Source organism: Crocuta crocuta, unplaced genomic scaffold, assembly GCF_008692635.1.
Source record: "Crocuta crocuta isolate KB4526 unplaced genomic scaffold, BGI_CrCroc_1.0 scaffold318, whole genome shotgun sequence".
In the NCBI taxonomy this organism is placed as follows: Eukaryota; Metazoa; Chordata; class Mammalia; order Carnivora; family Hyaenidae; genus Crocuta; species Crocuta crocuta.
In genome coordinates, this window is record NW_027531425.1 from 3,197,850 (window position 1) to 3,220,917 (window position 23,068).

At 40.2% G+C, this 23,068-nt stretch overlaps 1 protein-coding gene across 3 annotated transcripts in view; it reads left to right on the forward strand.

Annotated features, from left to right (window-relative positions):
* KLHL12 (kelch like family member 12) overlaps nt 1–23,068 on the forward strand; it is a 34,826-nt gene that overhangs the window by 4,062 nt on the left and 7,696 nt on the right. For all 3 annotated transcript variants that reach the window (XR_013337077.1, XM_077772120.1, XM_077772119.1), the window contains 4 exons: nt 4,444–4,597; nt 5,450–5,667; nt 11,091–11,240; nt 12,734–12,848. Coding sequence is in view for 2 of the 3 variants with exons in the window: in XM_077772120.1 (XP_077628246.1) it covers nt 4,444–4,597; nt 5,450–5,667; nt 11,091–11,240; nt 12,734–12,848 (637 nt within the window). In the remaining variant the exon portion in view is untranslated. The remainder of the gene's footprint in view (nt 1–4,443; nt 4,598–5,449; nt 5,668–11,090; nt 11,241–12,733; nt 12,849–23,068) is intronic.

The following is a 23,068-nucleotide window of genomic DNA, read 5'->3' on the forward strand; positions in this document are numbered from 1 at the left end:
GTGAATACTTGGAGGATAAGGGAGAGGGAAGGAAAGAGGAGTGTAGGATTCAGTCCTCATCCACCTAACAGTATAGGAAGAAAATCAGTATTCATTCTACCAGTGTAGAGTTTAGTGTAATTTCATTTATTTTTATTTATTTATTTTTTTCCTGAGAGAGAGCGAGAGAGAGAGAGACAGTGTGAGCCGGGGAGGGTCAGAGAGAGAGGAAGACACAGAATCCGAAACTGGCTCCAGGCTCTGAGCTGGCTGTCAGCACAGAGCCTGACGCGGGGCTCGAACCCATGAACTGTGAGATCATGCCCTGAGCAGAAGTCGGACGCTTAACCGACTGAGCCACCCAGGCGCCCCGAGTTTAGTGTAATTGCAAATAAGAGGAGGAGGACTTAACACATGACTCAATGACTGTATAGGAATATACAGTATAACTTGGGAAAAGATGCTGATTATGGAGTGTAAGCAGTAAAAGAGAATAAGGAAAAGGTTGGCTTGACAAGAAAACAGGTTGTGCTTATGGGTATTAAGAAAGACTGGGTGGTGGGGCGCCTGGGTGGCTCAGTTGGTTAAGCGTCCAACTTCGGCTCAGGTCATGATCTCACAGTTTGTGGTTTCCAGCCCCATGTCTGGCTCTGTGCTGATAGCTAGCTCAGAGCCTGGAGCCTGCTTCACGGTCTGTATCTCCCTCTCTCTCTGACCCCCCCCTGCTCACGCTGCCTCTCTCTCTCTCTCAGAAATAAATAAAACATTAAAAATTATAAAAAAGAAAGAAAGACTGGGTGGTTCAGTTCGTTAAGCATCCGACTTCGGCTCAGGTCATGATCTCGTGACTCATGAGTTTGAGCCCCACATTGGGCTGTATGCTGTCAGTGCCGAGTCAGCTTCAGATCCCTCTGTCCCTGTCTCTATCTGCCCCTCCCCACTCATGCACGTGCTCTCTCTCTCTCTCTCTCAAAAATAAAAATAAACAAACAAGAAAGACTGCTTTAGCAATTGACAGAACTCTTAAAACGTAGAGTAAGGCTATTGAATATATTGTGAAATATTCATAGCTGAACAACAGAAAGCACTGCAGCTTTTTTTTTTATTTTTTAAAACCTCAAGTCTGATTTTTAAATTTTAAATAAATTATCTTGAATTTTTTAACCTTGAGTGATGAGTACACCAGTGTGTACTTATACTTACACATGCCTGAAATATCTCATTATGTTACACTTCTTTAGTAACCACCAGGAATTTTTTTGAAGTTAATCTCCTCATCTTAGTGAAGGTGTTGCCGTTGGATCTGAATAAGAGAGGTGGTATCATAATAATGACAGTAACTACCTTTTATAGGCCAGGTGCTGTGTTGGGTGATTACTGTATCTTATTCACCCTAGGGTTAGATGTTACCATCTCATGTTACAAATGAATAAACAAGGTCTTATATATTAAATGACTTGCCCAAGATCACATGGCTTATAAATGATAGAGATGGGGTTTAATCCTAAATTTTCTGACTCTAAATCCATACCATATATGCTATATCTGAAAAGCTACAAGTATATGCTGTATTGCCCTACACAAATCTTACCTGCTTTGTGCACATTTTAACTACTGTGCTTCCTTAGCCTCTGATATATGGATTTTTATATTCTCTAATTTCAAAGCCAAAATAGTTTATGGTTCTCTGAGCCAATGCTCAGTCACATGGCTGGTAGGAAAAACATGGAAACCTGACAGATCATTCCAGCTACTTCGGGCTAATTTTAAAATGCTCTTGTGTAATATACCATCACAGATCTGTATCCTGTATTGTCCTCCAGAAAGAAAATCTGCCCAAGAACATCAGAAGCAGTTGGCATTTAGCTGGGTAAGGACAGTCCTCTCAGCAGCTGCTGAGCATGAAGTACTAATGGCTCAGGACTGCTGACTGCTAATTATATAGTGTGCATCCTGTTCTTTGTCAGCTGGAGGAGAATGAGTCTGTCTGCACTCTGCACATTCAAATTGTTATGGAGTTCTCTGAAAGAATTCTTTTTTTCTCGCAAGTGACCATTTTATAGTTTTTCTTTAAAAACTGGGGGCGCCTGGGTGGCTCAGTCTGTTGAGCATCTGACTTCAGCTCAGGTCATGATCTCACGGTTTGTGGGTTCGGGCCCCGCGTCGGGCTCTGTGCTGACAGCCAGCTCAGAGCCTCGAGCCTGTTTCAGATTCTGTGTTTCTCTCTCTTTCTGACCCTTCCCTGCTTATGTGGTCTCTCTCAGAAATAAATTTAAAAAAATAAAATAAATAAATAAAATAAAATAAAAACTGGTATGAGGCAAGAAAATGCCAGATGGTTTTGTCTTTATTTTTAAGAGTAACTGACATAAAGGAGAGAGTTCAGAGACGTGGGTCCTAGCCTCAGTTCTGTTAACAATGTGTGAACCCTCCAGCCATGTAACTTCACTGGGTTGATCTATAAAATAAAGTAGTTGAACTAGATGATTTTATTTTTCTCTTCCTGCCCTGAAATGCTCCTCAAATGTGGTCCAATTAAAGTGTCATTTAGTGAGGCAAGACGACCTGCGTTTTATCTGTCTCTTGCTAGTTAAGAGACCTTGGTTAAGGCACATAACTTCTTTGAAACTTAGATCCTTTTTGTCATAAATGGCAATAATAACAGATTTCTAAGTACTTTACCAGGTTGCTCAGAGAATCAGGTGAAATAATAGTAAATAAGAAGCACTCTGAAAAATTGTAAAGCAAATATACATGTGAAGTGATGCTATAAATTGCTCTGAGTTCATAGATAGTGAAATCTTTTCATATTTAAGTTATTTGATGGGACTATAGTTTACTGAATAAGAAATTTTTGTAATAAATGTACTCCTATATTTCTGCTTGTAAACATTTATACTATGTGCAGAGGTAATAAAATTTTTTTCCAAAATAATGTCCTAGTGACTTTTTGTTTGCTTATGTATTTTTGAAAGAGAGAGGCGCCTGGGTGGCTTAGTTGGTTAAGCGTCCGATTTCGGCTCAGATCATGATTTCAAGGTTCATGGGTTCAAGCCCCGCATCAGGCTCTGTACTGACAGAGTCTGTTTCAGATTCTGTGTCTCCCTCTCTCTCTGACCCTCCCCTGCTCATGCTGTCTCTCTCTCAGAAATTAATAAAAAACATTAAAAACATATTTTTGAAAGAGAGAAAGAGTGGGAGAGGGGCGGACAGAGGGAGACAGAGGATCCAAAGTGGGTTCTGTGCAGACAGCAGAGAGCCTCATGCAGGGCTCAAACTCATGAACTGTGAGTTCATGAGCTGAGCTGAAGTTGGACACTTACTGACTGAGCCATCAGGTGCCCTGAGTACTAGTGATATTTTTAATGTTAAGGATTGATTATGTTCTTGGCTTTGGTAGAGAATGCTTTTTTATTATTATTTTGGGCTGATAGGGGAATCAAAGATGATAAAGATGTTTAGTTCATAATGGAAGTGCACTGGAGTTTTGTGAGTAATTTGAATGTCCAACTAAGGTTAAGATGTATCATTTTCATAAGATAATCAATTTTCAGGTAGTATACTGTTCTATAAAATTGAAGATTTTCACTCTTAGCTAAACAATTTTCTATTATTATCCTGGCCTCTTTGATACTCATATTTCCAATGATGTACTCTAGACTAAATACACCACTAACAATTCAGTAATCCCCAAATAGTCAATCCAATATTTAGAAAAAGTATCAATTCAGTTATATTCAGACAGTGTCACAGTAGAATGTCCCTTAAGATGACTTGCCTGTTTCGTCATTACTAAATGTACTCAGGGGCGCCTGGATGACTTAGTTGGTTAAGCGTCTGTCTGACTTGGGTTCAGATCATGGCCTCACTGTTCATGAGTTTGAGCCCCTTGTCAGGCTCTGTGCTGACCGTCTGCATCAGATTCTGTGTGTTCCTCCCCCGACTGTTCTCTCTCTCTCACGCGTGCACTCTCTCTCTCCCAAAAATAAATAAATATTAAAAAAAAAAACTGTACTCCAAGAACAAATAGAATAATAATGAGTAGTCGTGGAAGGTCTGAAGCTGTAAGCCACAGGGTCCTCTATAAGCATGAAGTTTCATTGAAATTTTGTGTTTTATCTTAAAAGCTCATGGACACTAGTAGTAGGTTCACAGAACTTTTGCCTTCTATCCTGTAATAGATCTATGTTTTATTACAAAAGCAGTGTTTAAATTATTCACTGGTAAAATTGATATTCCAAGGTGTCACCTCCCTGTGTGCTCCTGGTTGCATACAGCTGCCCGAAGTTTGAAAAGCTGCAGATATATGCCATGTTTGCTTTCTACAAATCAAACAAATTAGACCATAATTTTTAAAAGACATGTATTCAGTTAATATTAACATCCCATCAAGCTCCTGGATAGGAGATTCTGCCTTTATCTTGTGGAATTATAACCACTATTATTTCACCCTTTGAATTTCAGCTCTCAGAGAAGGGGAAACCTTATGTTGATATTCAAGGTTTAACTGCTTCTACCATGGAAATTCTACTGGACTTCGTGTACACTGAAACCGTACATGTGACAGTGGAGAATGTACAAGAGCTGCTTCCTGCAGCCTGTCTGCTTCAGCTGAAAGGTACAGATGACAAAGTTGCTGTTGTTCATGCGAAGGTAGCCTTGGAAATATTGAGAATTAGTCATGTAAACTTAATCTTGAAAATTACAGAGACAGACTAGGGACGCTCATGTTTACTTACTGTGGCACAGAAAATCAGATTTTAATCACAATATAAAAGAACCTCTCCATATGTGAACATTTGGCTCTTTAGAAGAGAGCATTTGCACCTTTTCTGTTTTTTAAAAAATGGAAGAGGGGATAACAGATGCATTTTCTTACATGGATGTACACAAGAGCTCTACAAAGAAACACAAGAAACTGATACTATTCATTGACTGTATGGAAGGGAACTAGATGGCCTGGTTGATAGGGAGGCTGGGGGGATTATTCATGGTCAGGCCTTTTGTACTTTTAATTTTTGAACCATGTAAATTATCTATTGAAAATTTAAATGGACACACACAAATGAAAGTATATAATGTTTTCATAAGATATGGGATAGTCCCCCTTCCTATTTCCAGACTGTCTTTCTTAACTTGCATTGATGTTTCTGTTATTTCCAGTTTTTCTAAACGCATGGTTGAAAATTTTCAGTTTTTAATATATGATTGAAAACAATATGAAGTTTTTGCATTAGTTTTTAAAGCTGAAACAGAGACACAGTTGTAAAGGCCTTGCTTGAAGGTCACACGACACATAAGATAGAAATTGGATTTGAATTCCTTAAGCATAAAATTTCTAATCTGATCCTTAGGTGTTGAGCCAGGATTCCTCTGTTAACTTTATAGAGAAGATGTCCCATCCAAGAATGTAGACGAGTTCACTCCTGGTCAAGTACCCTGAAGTGTTCGTTGTCTGTGTTTCTCCTAGGTGTGAAGCAAGCCTGCTGTGAATTCTTAGAAAGTCAGTTGGACCCATCTAATTGCCTGGGTATCAGGGATTTTGCTGAAACTCACAATTGTGTTGACCTGATGCAAGCAGCTGAGGTTTTTAGCCAGAAGCATTTTCCTGAAGTGGTACAGCATGAAGAATTCATTCTTCTAAGTCAAGGAGAAGTGGAAAAGCTAATCAAGTGTGATGAAATTCAGGTACAGATTTGGCTTGGTATTGGAGTTTCTTCAAGATTGGAACTTTACAAAACTTGGAAAAAGAGAGGCACTTGGGTGGCTCAGTTGGTTGAGTGGCTGACTCTTGATCTCAGCTCAGGTCTTGATCTCAAGGTCGTGAGTTAAAGCCCCGTGTTGGGCTCTGTGTTCGGTGTGGAACCTACTAAAAACAAACAAACAGACAAACACAAAATTTGGAAAAAGCGAGGTGGAATTACTGTGTTTCTGTAACAGGGCATCTTAATCAAGTGTCATTATTGGCTCCAAAGGTTTCATTAAATGCCCCTGAAATTATATGCTAGATTTATGGGAGGGAGTATTGGGAAGGAGTCAACCACCTCATCAATGTATGATCCCAATGGTTAAGAGTCACTATTGAAGAGACTATGGAATAAGCAGAGATTTGAAGTAAAGTAGATTTCTATAGACCATTTCTGTATTTTTCATTCACTCATTTTATAAACATTTATGTCGAGTATCTACTATACAGCTGTAGATGTTCTCAATATACTATATGTGCCAGGTGCTATGGATCCAGAAGTGACTAAGATGCAGTCCTTGTTTTTAGTAATTCACAGCATAGTGGTAGAGACAGAAAAAGATAAAATTTCATATAGTAGCATATAATGAGAATAATGAGCTTATTCAAAGCGAAGAAATTAGAAGAAAGAAGAATAAACCCTCTACGTTTAAATTAGATCAAAAAGGAGAAGTGAAAAAAAGGTTGGAAATCGAAAGCAGGAGGCAGATCATAAGTGCCTAATGGTGGTGGGGGTATGAGGAAGTGGGAAGAAGGAACATGTGAACTGCGTATTGAACAAGTTGAGTTTCACCCAGCAGAGGGGAAGCTACCTGGGGTTAGGCAAGGGTGCAGAGACTGAGCCCAGCAAGGAGGATCTTCAGTAATCCTAATGCTAAATCATAGTGCCAGTAGTCAGCGGAGTTTCTGTTGAGCAGAGGTCTGTAGTTAGGGTAACAATCAGAGAGACAATTTTTTCCCCTAGTCAGGAGAAATCGATTCTCTAGGAAGGCTCAGAGTTCATTTGTTTTCCTCTCACTCTCTTCAGATAATAAAACAAATTTTGAATTAGTGGATTCCCAGAAGTTAGTGGCACCTTAGTTTAAACAAGAGCTGTATTGGGAAGGAATCAAAAGCGTGATTAATATTCTAAATGCTATAGAAGAGGAGGCGCCTGGAGGGCTCAGTTGGTTAAGCGTCCGACTTCGGCTCAGGTCATGATCTCACAGTTTGTGAGTTCAAGCCTTGCGTTGGGCTCTGTGCTGACAGCTCGGATCCTGAAGCCTGCTTCAGNGCAGAAATAAATAAAACATTTTTAAAAAAAGCTTTAAAATAAATAAAAATTAAAAAAATAAATGATATAGAAGAAATTTGATAAAGAAATCCTATAATTTACTTTTGTAAACCAAATGATAACTCTGATTTATTTTGTTAAAACTAGGATTTTCATGTAATATAATAAAATCTTAATATTTCTTATCCTGTTTTAGCCAACTTTTTCTTTTTGCCTTTCCCTACTGACTTCCGAGGGAAAATGATTAGGGCACATTGGTGACATTTATTTCCAATTAAAGAGGAATCATTTTCTAATTTGACCTATTAGTCCAGAGATGCTGGTGTTGCGAGTGTTACTGAGACAAATACTTGATAAAGTTTTGTTCTCACTCTTATGGTAGAACATTGTGTACATGCACTGAAATGCCAGGTGTAGACAAATGGCACATTCTTCAGACTTGGGTAACTGGGAATTTGCTATGTTGATTTTTCTTGACTTAACCATGCATTAGAAAATGCAGTAAATAGAGTGAGCAATATAGACTTGAAGTTCACTGCACATAACAAAATAGCTAAAACTTACTCAGCTTTTATTATTGGTTTCCTTTATTAAATGTTTTTTGGGCACTTCCTGTGTGCCAGAACAGTTCCCGGTGCCAGCAATCCAACTGTGAACAAAACAGATAAAAAAAATCCCGTGTACCCTGAATTCCATGTACCCTGGACTTTCCATTTTAATGGCACCATTCTTGGTTTAGTTTATCTTACCTAGTTCTCAAAACTGTCTCCAATTTTTGGAGAAAGAAACCGAGGCTTTGAGGGTAACCGTCGTATCGGAGCTAACAAGTGGTAGAGCTAGGCCTCGTATCTGAGCCGTCTGGCTCCAGATTCTGTTCTGCTCCATGAAACTATGAGCTGGTCACCTAGTTAGTTTCTAATTGACCAAATCAACAAGCAGTGACAGCAGTCATTTATTTTAGAACGATGTATACTTTGGAATGAAACTAAGTGGAATAGGGAGAGCAAATAACTTTTTAATTCAGAAACTCCAATGAAAAGAGTTTGAGAACTCTTTTTTTTTGTATAGTCTTCCCTCAGTGTCTGTAAAGACTCTTTTTTTCCTGGAAAGACAGCAAGTGGCACATTTTCTCTTCTATATTCCAGTGAGAAAGAGGAACCAGATGTCTGACTCCCCAACTAACACTTCTTCTTAATTATATAAAACAATAATACTTAAACACAATGAGAAGCAATATGTTGCACTGGTTAGAACAACATGGGCTTTAGAATCAGGGTGGGGTTTATTTTGGCTGTGTAACATATGTTAACCTAACCACTAATCTTCACTTTCCTCTTCTGTAGGTAATAGTCATACTTGGTGCATGAGGTCATTCTGATCATTAAATAAGAATATCAGTGCCTGATACATAAAATAGTTCTCTGGAAATTTGTGGGGAAATTTTTCTCCATAGTGAAGCATTAATGTGAAGGTTTTTTCCTCCCAGTTTAGCTGTTTCTCTGCAAGTCTAATTTATTCTCTCTTCAGTAGGATCAAGGATCTCTGCTCAATGATTGAAAAAACCCATTATAAATTGATGTATCTAATTTAAACCTAGAATGTGTTAGAGCCTAACACGGAGCCATTTACAACTATTAGCTTGTCATTCTTGTCTTAAAAAAAATTTTTTTTTAATTGCGAGCACCCTTCTGCATACTCCCTGCATCTAATCCATCAGTAAGCTGGGTAGTTTCACCTCCTGTAAAATTGGTGCATAAATTTCTGTCACCAATGCCATGGCCTAAGAACCCATCACTTTTGCCTTAATGTATCAGCTGGTGTCCCAGCTCTTGGCCCTTCCAAACTGTTCTACCCAATGCTAGTCAGGGTGATCTTTACGGAACATCAATATGGTCGTATTCCAAGCTTGCCTGAAATCTTTTAATGGGTTCCCATTGCCGTTCGAGTAAATTCCAGTCTTCCTCTCTGAGCTGGCCCTTGTTTATCTCTCCAGGTTGATCTTTATCACTCTTCCCCTGCCTCATTCCTTCTACTACACCAACCTTCTATCATTTCTCAAACTGTCTGCTTTTTTTTTTTTTTGTTCTAGGATTGTGCTGTCCAGTTTGCTAGGCACATGTGACTGTTGAGCCCTTGAAATGTGGCTGGTGTGACTGAGCAGCTGAGTTTTTAATTTAACTTAAATTTTTTTAGGGGGAGAGGAGCAGAAGGGCATGGAGCCCAACATGGGGTCCATCCCACAACCCTGGGATTATGACGTGAGCCAAAATCAAGAGTTGAACGCTCAACCAACTGAGCCAACCAGGCGCCCCTTAACTTAAATTTAATTAGTGTAAATATAAATCTCCATACATGGCTGGTGACTACCATATTGGACAGTACAGCTCTAGGGTTTCTACATGTGCTCTTCTGTTTGCCTTGGAGCACTCTCTTACTCTTCTTGACTGCTACTCATCCATCATATTGAAATCTATTTCTTCTGCAGGGAGGTCTTTTTTTTTTAAATTTTTTTTTTTATTTCTGAGAAAGAGAGAGAGAGAGCGTGAGCACGGGAGGGTCAGAGAGAGAGGGAGACACAGAATCTGAAACAGGCTCCAGGCTCTGAGCTGGCTGTCAGCACAGAGCCCGACGCGGGGCTCGAACCCACGAACCGTGAGATCATGACCTGAGCCGAAGTCGTATGCTTAACCAGCTGAGCCACCCAGGTGCCCCAGGGAGGTCTTTTTTGACCCATCAGCCTAAATTAGGAAATCTCATGTTATTCTGTCTCACAGCCCCCTGTACTTTTCATACATAGTTCAAAATGGCAAAGTGGCATTGTTCATTTTTCCAATGTAACTATTATCTCCCCACTTAAAAGCAAAGTTCACATCTCATTTGTTGCCAGTATGTAACCAGCTTCCAGCATGGTGCCTGGCACGTAGTAGGTTTTTGGTCCATCCAATGAATGAACATTCTGAAACATCTGTATTTTCAGTTTTTGGGGAAACCTTGCAGAATGGTGTCTCTGTTCAGGCACTGTCATGTTCTGAAAGGTCTCAGAACAGATGCATTCTAGGGGCTGGTGGATGAGGCACAGGACCTGTATGTAATGTAGGTGTCTTGTCTCTGGGAGGTCTTAGGTGTTAACTAGATATAGTGCTCTTACAGTGATACAATGTAGGCTTTTAGGCTGTGCCTTATCCAATTTGTCACATGTAAGCCTAGACCTAAGTTTCCCAAATGATTAATTATATCATCTCAAAGCAGTTGGCCTGAGAAATACTTGGTCAGATGCTAGTGGACAATTCTTTGGAAACTACAGCATTATAGCATAATAATGTAAGAGAGAGTTCTGCTTCACGGGCTTGGGTGGAGGTGTTGGGGAGCATTCCTGGAGGTCATTAGACAACACTTGTAAACACAAGTTGTTTAATGAGGCAGTTTTGGGGGTGCCTTGCTGGTTCAGTCACTAGAGCATTCAACTCTATCTCAGGGTCGTGAATTCAAGCCCCACATTGAGCATAGAGCATATTTAACAAAATATACAGCCAATTTTGAATAGGACAACAGATTCTCCCTGCCCCTGTAAATTTTCAAAAATGACCAGAAAAGGGGCACCTCAGTGGCTCAGTCAGTTAAGCGTCCCACTCTTGGATTTCAGCTCAGGTCATGATCCCAGAGTCGTGGGATTGAGTCCTGTGTTGGGCTCCACACTGAGCATGGAGCCTGCTGCAGATTCTCTCTCCCTCTCCGTCCACCCTTCTCCCTCCCTCCCACCTTGCAAATTAAAAAAATATATATATATGTACCAGAAAAAAAATTCAGGAATGGAAAAAATTCTGAAGTAAAAGCCGACTTGTAACTGATGGTTTATTAGGCACTCTCTGAGATTTTTTTTTTTACCCAGTTTGACTGCACTTCTTTTGCTGGTCTCAGTGAGTCGTATCTGAAAAGGGTTGTTTTCCCAAGAGCTTACCTGTTTCTGGAAGGAAGGAAGTAACAGTGGTGGGGGCTGGGGGGCAGGAAGGAGAAAGGAAGCATGGTTCCTTTTTGAAATTGTGAGGAAATTGGAAAAGCAGAGTTCCGTGCTGTGCAATTACACGTTTGTAGGTGGATTCGGAAGAGCCAGTCTTTGAAGCTGTCATCAACTGGGTGAAGCACGCCAAAAAGGAGAGGGAAGAATCCTTGCCTGACCTGCTACAGTACGTCCGGATGCCCCTGCTGACCCCCAGGTACATCACAGACGTCATAGACGCTGAGGTGAGTCAGGCAAAACACACAGGATCCAAAGCCGTGAACATCTCTTGCCACTTAGTACTGTGTACTTAAAATGGGTTATTTCAGTGTGGGCGCAGTGTCCTGGTGAGCCCCTCTAGGATGGCCAGACAGGAGGGTGCCAGGTAGTCTCCAGATAATTGGTTGGCAAGTTATCCTTCTGGAAATGGGAATCTATGGTTTAATTTTCTGTTCTCTTGCCTTTTTGCTTGTTCTACCCCTGTGTGTTTCACATAAGCAACATCAGATGATAAATGGTGTCCCCTTCTCCCTCAAACATAAATTGTTCCACACTGCCCTGTAAAAGGTGCTTTGCTTATCAAATCTCCTCATTTTTTATCTCTTGTGAAACTAACACCGAAGTAATTGGATGCATTCTAATATCAATTTGGGTTATAGTGTGTTTGTTTGTAAAAGTGTTCCTCCAACACAAGCTCTTTGTGGTTGGTACGTTCTCACGATTTTTACCATATGTGTCACCTGTGTACCTAGACTGTACTTGGGGCGAACGCTGCTGTTTAACACGTGGGTAAAACCCAGGTCACTGAATGCATTTCTCCTCCTGGCTCAGCCCCAGACCTCTTTGGGAGTTAACTACAAACACAGTTTTCCAGTTCACGTTAGAAAAGTTGCAGACTGATTAGTGTACATGTCAAACTCTTTTTCTCATATTTGTACTTTCTTTCTAACAACTCATTTAGCCATTGTGTTTATTTCCTTATATCATGGTTCACAGCCCAGACTCTCGATTCAGACTCAGGAGACTGAAATCCCATATTCAGCACTCACCCTGGAGTGGGGAGCCTGGCTTCACTCCCCTTCTCCCTCTGAGCTTCTCTAGGGCTCCTCCCTGGCTGATGAGCCAGAAGTCAGAGGGCATGGGGACCCTACAAGACAGGCATAGTTCGTGTAGGCCAGTCTTCTAAGCCAGAGAGCAGAGCGGAGAAGGATGTGGAAGCGATTGGGATACGGAGGAGAGCTGCCCAGTACAGATCTCCATCAGGGGAGATTTAGGGATCGTGACAGTGTTGTGCAAGTCTGGGAAATTATTTCAGATAAGATTTGCTTCTTCCTGTCATCCCAGGGATTCACAGAAGCCTTTTGGTTCTCCCTTAAAATTTTTGTTAGCTATTACATACTTGTGTTTGTAAGGATGTAATGTAAGGAAGGATGTACAGGCAAACTAACTAAAATAGTTACCACCTAGTGCTGAAGTAGATAGGGAATGCTCCTCAGCATATCTTTTTTTTATGTCATTTGATTTTTGAACCATGTAATAATATATTGTCTATTTAAAAAACTTCTTTAATCATTTCTGGAAACCAGCAGCATAATTATGACCAGCAGCCTTCCTGGAACCACAGGGCTTTCGAAACTGGTTTTCTGTATCAAGAAGTTAATTCTTATGTGTGCCATTTATACTCGTAATATTAAAGACGTGGCCCCTCTGGCTCACTTTACTGCCTGCTGTATTTCAGCCTTTCATCCGCTGTAGTTTACAGTGCAGGGATCTAGTTGATGAAGCAAAGAAGTTTCATCTGAGACCTGAACTGCGAAGTCAGATGCAGGGACCCAGGACGAGGGCTCGTCTAGGTAAGCTGGCATCTTGGCAGAAGGAGGGATATTTTTTAACTACCCCTTGCCGGGTGGCGTGATGTAGTTGAAAAGAACATTCTATAAGAAATACAAAGACCTGTTTTAGATCTGTTTCTGACCTTTTAGTAAGGGTATCACCTTGGACAAGTCACTTCGCCACCCTGAGCTCTTCTATAAACCAAAGGTACCTTCCCTATCTATTTCACGTAACTATTTGGAGGATTAAATGGAATGGAGTGTGTAAAAAGCACTTTCTAAATTGTCACGTATTATGCAAGTTATTATTTTATTTCAAGATATTTGGAGTCTTGTGAATTAGAAATTATTTCAGATATCAGGTAGTATTTTTCTCATGCTGGATGAAAAGAGGAAGGAAAAGCAGCAGCATAGTATAAAGTTCAGGAGTGATGTGGAGTAGTTAAGAGGCTGGACTCCGGAGCCAGTGTGGGTACAGATCCCAGCTTACCACTTACTAGTATATTAACTTTGGCAAGAAACTTAACCTCTCCGTGCTTCGGTTGCCTCCTCTGTAAAGTGGGCATCATCATAGCTCCCATCTCACATGTGGTTCTGAAGAGTAGATGAAGTAATTTATGTAAAAGAGTTAAAAGGGTTCTTGGCTCATCACAAGTGCTGTACACATGAGCTGTTGTTTTAGCAAGGAGGCTTAGGTTCAAATCACAACCCCACCAATGACTGGCTGTATGGCCTTGAGTAAGGTATCAATTTATCTGAGCCTGTGCTTCTGCCTCTAAAATGAGGTTACTAACATCCTATCTCACTGTGTTATTACGGAGATTAGGTGGGATAGTGTGTGTAAGATGCCTGACATTGTAGCTGACAGGTGGGAAGTTCTCAGATATTACCTTACTTCTGTTATCTATCCTCCCTATTTTGCTGTCGGAGGTTATAAATGATATATGGAGTGGCATTTTGTTTTTGTTGTTTTCTGTTTTTCTCCTATCTGACTGGCATACTCATGCATGCCAAGGTATTAAATGATAATTAAGCTGTTCACTGATTGCTTTAAGTAGAAGGATGATCTGCCCTCTATATATATTTTTTAAATTTAATTCCAAGTTAGTTACCATATATTGTAGTAGTGTTTCAAGGTCCCCTATATTTTTAATAGTGTAAGTGCCATATGTTCAGCATAAAAATTTTAGAAATACCAAGAAGCAAAAAATAAATAGAAGTCATCATTAATCCTACCACCCAGAGGTATTGCTTTGTTTTTTGGTGTTTTTTTCTTAAGGGAGCTCAGAGAAGAAGTAGTAGTTGATACTGTTCTGTTAATTCCTGCAGGATGACAACATGTGGTCTGTATCTCATACCATATGCAGAGACACATAGTAATCAACAAGATAGATGGAAGGACTAAGCATGAAAAACCATGATAATATTTGAAGTTAGAGGAAAATATTGTCTAACTTTGGGGTAGAAGCCTTTTTTTTTTTTTCTATTTTTAGTTGTGGTAAAATTTACCATCTTAACCATTTTTAGGTGTATAGTTCAGTGATGTTAAATATATTCACATTGTGGGGGTGCCTGGGAGGATCAGTCAGTTAAGTGTCCAGCTTTTGATTTTGGTTCAGGTCATGATCTCATGGTTTGTTGGTTTGAGCCCTGCATCGGGCTCTTTGCTGATGAGCCTGCTTGGGATTCTCTCTCTCTCTCTCTCTCTCTCTCTCTCTCTCTCTCTCTCTGCCCCTCCCTCCTCTCAAAAATAAACAAATATTTAATATATATATATTCACATTGTTATACAACCAATTTCTAGAATTCTTTTCATCTTACAGAACTAAAAACGCCATACCCAGATGGTAGCCACACGTGTGGTGAGTGTAGCATAATGTATAGTGTTGTCAAATCACTATTTGTACACCTGAAACTCATGTAACATTGTGTGTGACCTGTACTAAAAAAAAAAGGAACCGTATAAATCAACAAGAAAAAAATGCAATAGAAAATTGGCATGAGAGACTTATAGTAGCACACTGAAGACGAAATGTAAGTGAACAATGAACATTTGAAAATATAGTTCATTAGCAGGTCTAGAAATGAAAGTCAGAACAAAATATTTATTAAAGTGAAAGATATTAAAAATATTTTGGGGCACCTGAGTGGCTCAGTCAATGGAGCATCTGACTCTTAACTTTGGCTCAGGTCATGATCTCGTGGTTCATGGGATCGAGCCCTACATCAGGCTCTGCACTGTCAGATTGGTTATGTAATCTTTGAGTCCAGAGTTCTCTCTTGTCCAGCAAGAGAGCTTACACAGAATTGTATACAAGAGAAGTTAATGCCTGGGAGGAGACAAGAGCCCCAAACAGGGATTTCATCTCTGTATTTATTGAGCTGTCAAGATCTTATACATGTGGTGAGCGTAAAGAAAACTATCAGATAGTAATCATTAATTTGTGCGTGTAAGAAGCAAAGCCTCTGGGGAGGGGGGCGAGTGGAGTTTGTGATCAAGGTACATTGGCACCAGATAGAAAGTAATTTCGAAACTGCAGGTGATATAACAAGTTGCTCCTGATCCTGTTACAGTATCTTGCTAGCTAACCTCTGGTGCTTTCGTCCTCTGGTGGTGACTTTCTACCCTAAGCTTTTTTCTAACCCATTTATGTAAGTAGAACCTATTTCCCCACAGCTTGGGATTCTTTGTCCCTCCCTTCCTGTCTCTCTCTCAAAATAAATATTCACTCTCAAAAAATTCACTTTTTTTTTTTTTTTTAAAGTAAATACTCTTTATGTCCCATCTCTTGGAATCTATACTATAGAAATATTTCCAGGATGAGTGCCTGGGCGGCTCAATCAGTTAAGTGTTCAACTTCGGCTTAGGTCATGATCTCTCTGTGAGTTCAAGTCCTGCATCGGGGTCTATGCTGACCTCTCGAAGCCTGGCGCGTGCTTTGGATTCTAGGTTTCCCTCTCTCTGCCCCTTCCCCTCTCTCTGCCCCTCCCCCTACTCACATTTTATCACTCTCTCTAAAAAATAAATATTTTTTAAAAATTAAAATATATTTCTAGGAAAGAAGGGAAACAGCCTGAACCCCATCTGAAAAGGAATGAATGGTTGACTGAATTATAGTACAACTGAACCATAGAGTATTATGAAACTATTAAAAGCATTGAGTCAGACCTATGTAGCTGGATAGATGGACAGACTAACTGGCTATATACTAAGTTGAGGATACTTTTCATTGTGGGGGGAAAAGGCAAAAACTCCTATATATGTATATGTTTTCATGATTATAAATAAAGGATGTGTATGCAAGGATAAACACTAAACCTTTAATAAGATGGGATTGCAGGAGAATATTTACCAATGTTATATTTGTATACTTCTGTGTTATTACCGTAAATGTGTGGTTACCTTTGTTATTTAAAAAATAATAAAAAATGGATATTCTTTCAATATTATGTGAACCACTATATAGTGGAAATCATCTGGTATGGAAGAAAAAACAGTTTGCTTCCTTTGATTTCTATTCCCAATTCTATTACTCTAGTAACTTGCTTTTTGAATTTGGACAAGTCCTTCAACAGCTTTGGACTACCATTTCTTCTGTATATTAGGGGAGTTAAATTCAAACCACTGAGGTTCTTTTCAATACAGAAGGTACGTTTCTTTTTTTTTTTTTAATTTTTTTTTAATGTTTTATTTATTTCTAGGAGAGAAAGAGAGAGACAGCGTGAGCAGGGGAGGGTCAGAGAGAGAGGGAGTCACAGACTGAAACAGGCTCCAGGCTCTGAGCTGGCAGTCAGCACAGAGCCCGACGTGGGGCTCAAACCCACGAACTGCGAGATCATGACCTAAGCGAAAGTCAGACGCTTAACCGACTAAGCCACCCAGGCGCCCCAGAAGATACGTTTCTTTTTTGCAGAGCCAGAAGGGTCTCAGAGAGCACATCATAGCACTTCCTAGCTGCTTGTTAAGTTGAACTAAAGCCAGTGAAAATTTGTGTGAACCAGCAAACCAGAAGATTTTTTTTGAGATATATTTTCTGCATTTCTCTGTACTGGCAGGAGAAAGCTCCCACCTGCTTAGAGAACTTGGTTATTACCCTGATTTTGAAAGATTAGAATAGAATAGAATAGAATAGTAGTTTTGAGGTTATTTTTTAGAAGTTCCAGAAGAGAAACTGTGAAGCCATTTCCTATTTGTTTTTTTTTAATGTTCTTTTTATTGAAAAAAAAATTTTAATGTCTTTTATTTACTTCTGAGAGAGAAAGAAACAGCGTGAGAAGGGGAGGGTCGGAGAGAGAGGGAGACAGAATCCGAAACAGGCTCCAGGCTCTGAGCTAGCCGTCAGCACAGAGCCCAACGTGGGGCTCAAACCCATGAACCGTGAGATCATGACCTGAGCCAAACCAAGAGTTAGACACTTAACCAACTGAGCCACCCAGGCACTTAACTAGATTCTTTTTTTTTTTTTTTTAATTAGTTTATTTTTAAGAGAGAGCACATACATGCATGAGTGGGGAAGGGGCAGAGAGAGAGGAAGAGAGAGAATCCCAAGCAGACTCCATACTGTCAGCTCACGGCCCAACTCAGGGCTTGACCCACAAACCATGAGACCATGATCTGAGCCAAACCCAAGAGTCAGATGCTTCACTGACTGAGCTACCCTCGAGCCCCTCCAACTAGATTCTTACTTTAGCATCTCCTTATCCGTACCTTAGGAAGTAGGTTGTTCTATCATGTCCTCTACCCATCTCTATTCATAGAGATTGCTAAGCCAGCTACCAGGATGACTCTTCTGCATACAGCATAAGGAAATTAAATTTACAGCTACATAAAAATAGCATGCCAGATCATGTGTGAGGGTTTTCTTTTCGTCATTTACCTCTTAGCCATTACTTTCTCACAGAAGCTGTAATGGAAATTACAATTCCTAATTTGCCATAGTCTCCTTCTCTGAGCTAAAGATCAATACATATGGAAATATAGTCTCCAAACCCTGTTATTTTAGCAGTCTTGCAGCCTGTCTGCTGTGTTCCTCTAACAACACAACACAGCACACACACATTCCTATCCCTCCCCACACAAATAATGACCATGGCATTGTCAAGATGCCTCGGTTTTACTAATGCGCTTTTTCACACTGTTTCTGTCAGGTGTTTTATTTCTTTATTATCTATCTATCTATCTATCTATCTATCTATCTATCTATTTATTTATTTTGAGAGAGAGCGTGAACCGGCTAGGGACGGAGAGGGAGAGAGAATCCCAAGCAGACTCTGTGCTGTCAGCACTGAGCCCGATGTGGGACTCAACTTCAGGGACTATGAGATCATGACCTGAGCCAAAACCAAGAGCAGCCAGCCACCCCTGTCAGGTGTTTTGGACATACTTGTCTCATGGTAAAGATAAAAGTCTAACTTAACAAGTCCCTCCCACCCCCATTTATTGGCAGAGAACAAACAGGCTTTCTTCCAATCAATCCTTTCACTAACTCTTTTCACATTAGTCAGATTGTTAAAGTAGCGGTCCCCAAGTTAGAGTCTGAAGACGTTGTCACACTTTGGAGTTCTTCTAGGAGAGGAAGACTTTCTAGGCACAAAGCAATACAAGAAACCACAAAGGCAAAGGTAGTGTATTTGACTAAATAAAAATGCACAACATTATAGGACAGATTAGGAAAATAGATTTGCTACAACCACAGCAAAGGGTTAAATTTATTTGTAAAGTGCTCATAAAAATGCATAGGAGAAACACAGAAGACTTGAATGTATAGTTTACAGAGGGGGAAGTACAATTGACTACTAAATGAAAGGGGGAAATATAACCTAATTACTAATAGAGTCTTATTAGTAATAAAATAAGTAATGGGGCACCTGGGTGGCTCAGTTGGTTAAGTGTCCGACTTCAGCTCAGGTCATGATCTCACAATTTGTGGGTTTGAGCCACGCATTGGGCTCTGTGCTGACGGCTAGCTCAGAGCCTGGGGCCGGTTTCAGATTCTGTATCTCCCTCTCTCTCTGACCCTCCCCTGCTCATGCTATCTCTCTCCTTCTCTCTCTCAGAAATAAATAAAACATTAAAAAACTAAAAATAAAAATAAATCAAATAAGTAATAAAATAAAATAAGTAAAATAAGAATTAAAACAATAAATGCAATTTTTTGCTACCAAAGTACCAGAGATTAAAAAAACAATATCCAGCTACAGAGAGTAGAATGAATTGGCATATATATGAGTTGGCATATATGTTGGTGACCATGTAAATTGGTTTAAATAATTTTATAATGTATATTAAAAGATTATTTTTAAGTTCATGTTCTTCACTCTAGCAACCCTCCCAATGCTGGGTTAAGAAAATAACTGGAATTTCGGGGCACCTGCTTGGCTCAGTTGGTTAAGTGAACAGCTCTTGGTTTCAGATCGGGTCATGGTCTCACTGTTTGAGGGATCAAGACCTGTAAAGGGCTCTGCTCTGCCAGTGCAGAGTCTACTTGGGATTCTCTCTCTCTCTCTCTCTCTCTCTCTCTCTCTCTTTCTCTCCCTCTCTCCCTCCCTCATTTCCTCCCTCCCTCTCTCCCTCTCCCCTGCTCACACATGCACTCTCTCTCTCCCTCTCTCAAAAATAAAAATAAACTTTTTTTAAAAAAAGAAAAAGCTACTACACAGTCTAAATATAAAGACTAAACTTATAACTGTTCAGAGGCACCTGGGTGGCTCAGTCAGTTGAGCTTCCAACTTCATTCAGCTCACGTCATGATCTCACGGTTTGTGACTTCAAGCTCTGGGTCGGGCTCTGTGTTTCGGATTCTGTGTCTCCCTCTCTCTCCCTGCCCCTCCCCCACTCACTCTCTGTCTCTTTCTCTCTCAAAAATAAACATTAAAAAAATTAAAATTATATCTGTTCAGTGTGAAAACGCTGGTACTCTCATACTTCTCAAAAGCTCTCTTGGTACTTACATGTAACTCCAGCAGTACTAGGAAGTTAATTACTTAGATGCAGCTTGGTAGACAGTCTTTCAAAACAGAAGATCTGTCAAGGGAAAGTAATCAAAAGAGTCCATCTGACAAAGACATTTGGAACCAATGGTCTAGGACCCCAGGCATTTAGAACCATAAAATCCCTGAGTGACTCACACTGATATATCTGTCCAAGTTCCACTGTAAACATATAGTTACCAGAATGTTTATGGAGAAACTTTCAGCTACGAGGAAGCACTGTCGGTTTTCTGGGTTTTGTAACATGATCTAAATACTTCTTACCTGTTTCTATGTCTCATCCTTCAGAAGCTGCCTGAATGAAATCATATTATCAAGAAAGTGGTTTTTTTAGGTTTTTGGTTTTTGTTTCTGGAAGTTACATAAAGCAACAGGAATTACAGCTGAAAATCTGTGGAAATTTTTTAAATGTGCAAAGCCTAGAAAATACCTCTCAATGGTTATGGAATATGTTCATTGCCTTAGCCATACAGTTATCATCCACTAGTATCATATTTATCTACAGAGGGAGATGTGTGTGGATAGGATTGTTTTTGCCTTCTCTATTCATGTCAGAGGAAGAGAAGCAGTACTGTAAGGAAGGGGCAAATAGGGGAACAATGCTGCCGAGGAAGAAACAAATACTTTGTGGTCCTGGCCTCTCCCAGCTTGAAGGAATTTTATGCACAAATAAAATAAGCATAATATGAAAGGACCCTTTGTTGAAAGGCTTTGCTTTTCTAAAAGGAGCTGACTGGGGCTCCTGGGTGGCTCAGTCATCTGGGTGGACAACTTCAGCTCTGGTCATGATCCCAAGGTTCGTGGGTTTGAGCCCCGTGTCGGGCTCTGTGCTGACAGCTCAGAGCCTGGAGCCTGCTTCGGATTCTGTGTCTCCCCCTCTCTCTGCCCCTCCCCCATTCATGCTCTGTCTCCATCTCTCAAAAATGAATAAACGTTAAAAATAATAATAATAATAAATAAAAAATAAAAGGTGCTGACTACTAGGCCTGCTTACTGGCTCACCTTGGGAAAGGGTCCACTTACTTTATTTGGCAAGTACATTAGACAGGTGTCTTCTTAAATGAGGTTAAATTTCATGGTTTATATGTGATATACTAAGAAAAATTTCAAACATATATAGAAGCAGAATAATGTAATGATTCCCTATATCTTTCATCCAATTTCAACAATTATCAACTCATGGACTATCTATTTTGAAAGAAATCTCGGGATGTAGTTCTATCCATATATATTATGCTTTCATATGTATCACTATAACAAGGAGCTTTTTAAAAATGTGTCAGGGTGCCTGGGTGGCTCAGTCGGTTAGGTGTCAGACTTCAGTTCAGGTCATGATCTCACCACTTGTGAGTCTGAGCCCTGCGTCGGGCTCTGTGCTGACAGCTTAGAGCCTGGAGCCTGCCTGGATTCTGTGTCTCTGTCTCTCTCTGCCCTTCCCCCACTCACACTATGTCTCTTTCTCAAAAATAAATACTTCAAAAAAACTTTAAATGTGTCTAAAATGCCATTATCACTCTTAAACACACAACCAGTTTTTTATTTTCATCAGGTATAAAGTACCTGTTAATATTTTCCAAGTTTTTGCTTTTGAACACTTAACTTTCTCCAGTCAGGATCCAGACGAGGTCCACATGTTGCATTGAGTTCTGTCTCACTTGAATTTCTTTTAATCCATTGGCTTTTCCCTCCTACTTTGGATTTTCCTTGCAATTTATTTAAGAAACTAAGATGACTTCTAGAATTTCAAAACACATTTTGGGTTTTGCTGATTGTACCCATGTAGTGTCATTTAGTATGTTCTTTCCCCTGTATTGTCTGTAAACTGGTGGTTAGACTAGAGGCTTGGTAAGTTTCAAGATTTTGGTTCAGTTTTTTAGCAAGAATACTTCATTTGTATACTTCCTATTCAGCATTATAAAGTAGTATTTTTTTAAATTTTTTTTTATAGTTTATTTGTTTTTGAGACAGAGACAGAGCATGAGTGGTGGAGAGGCAGAGAGAGAGGGAGACACAGAATCTGAAACAGGCTCCAGGCTCTGAGCTGTCAGCACAGAGTCTGATGCAGGGCTCGAACCCATGAACCCTGAGATCTGACCTGAGCCACAGTTAGATGCTTAACCAACTGAGTGGCTCAGACTATATAGGGGTGGCTTAGTTGGTTAAGCATCCAACTCTTGATTTGGCTCAGGTCATGACCTTGCAGTTGGTGGGTTGAAGCCCTGCACTGTCAGCATGGAGCCTTCTTGGAATTCTCTCTGTCCCTCTCTTTTTGCCCTTCCCTGTTCATATGTGCGTACACACTCACATCTTCTCTCTCAAAATAAATGCAGTTTTATAAAAGGAAGAGATGTATTCCATTTACTCTTTCAAGTCCAGTTATTTATAATATTGCCTTGGTCTCTTGAATGTCCTCCTAGTAATTGTACAAAATGCTCCATTCTCTCCATGCACTCCAGTAGAACACATACACAGAGGATTTTCTCAAAAGACTTTGCTCTTTGAAAAGAGGCAGAGGAGGAGATATTTAATACAAGAAGGCCTTACAGGAGAGGGTAAGATATAAAGGACATCAAAATATCTTCTTAGGGAAAATCGTAGAGAAAAAGACTTTTTTTTTTTTTTTTTTTTTTAATGTTTTATTTATTTCTAGGAGAGAGAGAGAGAGACAGCGTGAGCAGGGCAGGGCCAGAGAGAGGGAGTCACAGACTGAAACAGGCTCCAGGCTCTGAGCTGGCAGTCAGCACAGAGCTCGACGCGGGGCTCGAACCCACGAACTGCGAGATCATGACCTAAGCGAAAGTCGGACGCTTAACCGACCAAGCCACCCAGGCGCCCCAAGAAAAAGACTTTCTTTAAAAGTCTACTGTTATGATGGGGCGCCTGGGTGGCTTGGTCGGTTAAGTACCTGACTCTTGATTTAGGCTCTGCACTGATGGTGCCGAGCCTGCTTGGGATTCTATCTGCCTCTCTCTCTGCCTCTCCCCTGCTTGCTACCTACTGTTATGATTACTTGGCAGTTGTGATGAATTGTCAAGGAACATGATCATATAGTTGGCTAATTTAGAAAAATTAAAGTTCATGGAAGACATTTTTAAAAATCTATCACTTGGAGGGCACCTGGGTAGCTCAGGTTAAGCGTCCGACTTCAGCTCAGGTCATGATCTCACAGTTCGTGAATTGGAGCCCCTGGGTCAGGCTCTGTGCTGACAGCTCGGAGCCTGGAGCCTGCTTCAGATTCTGTCTCCCCCCCC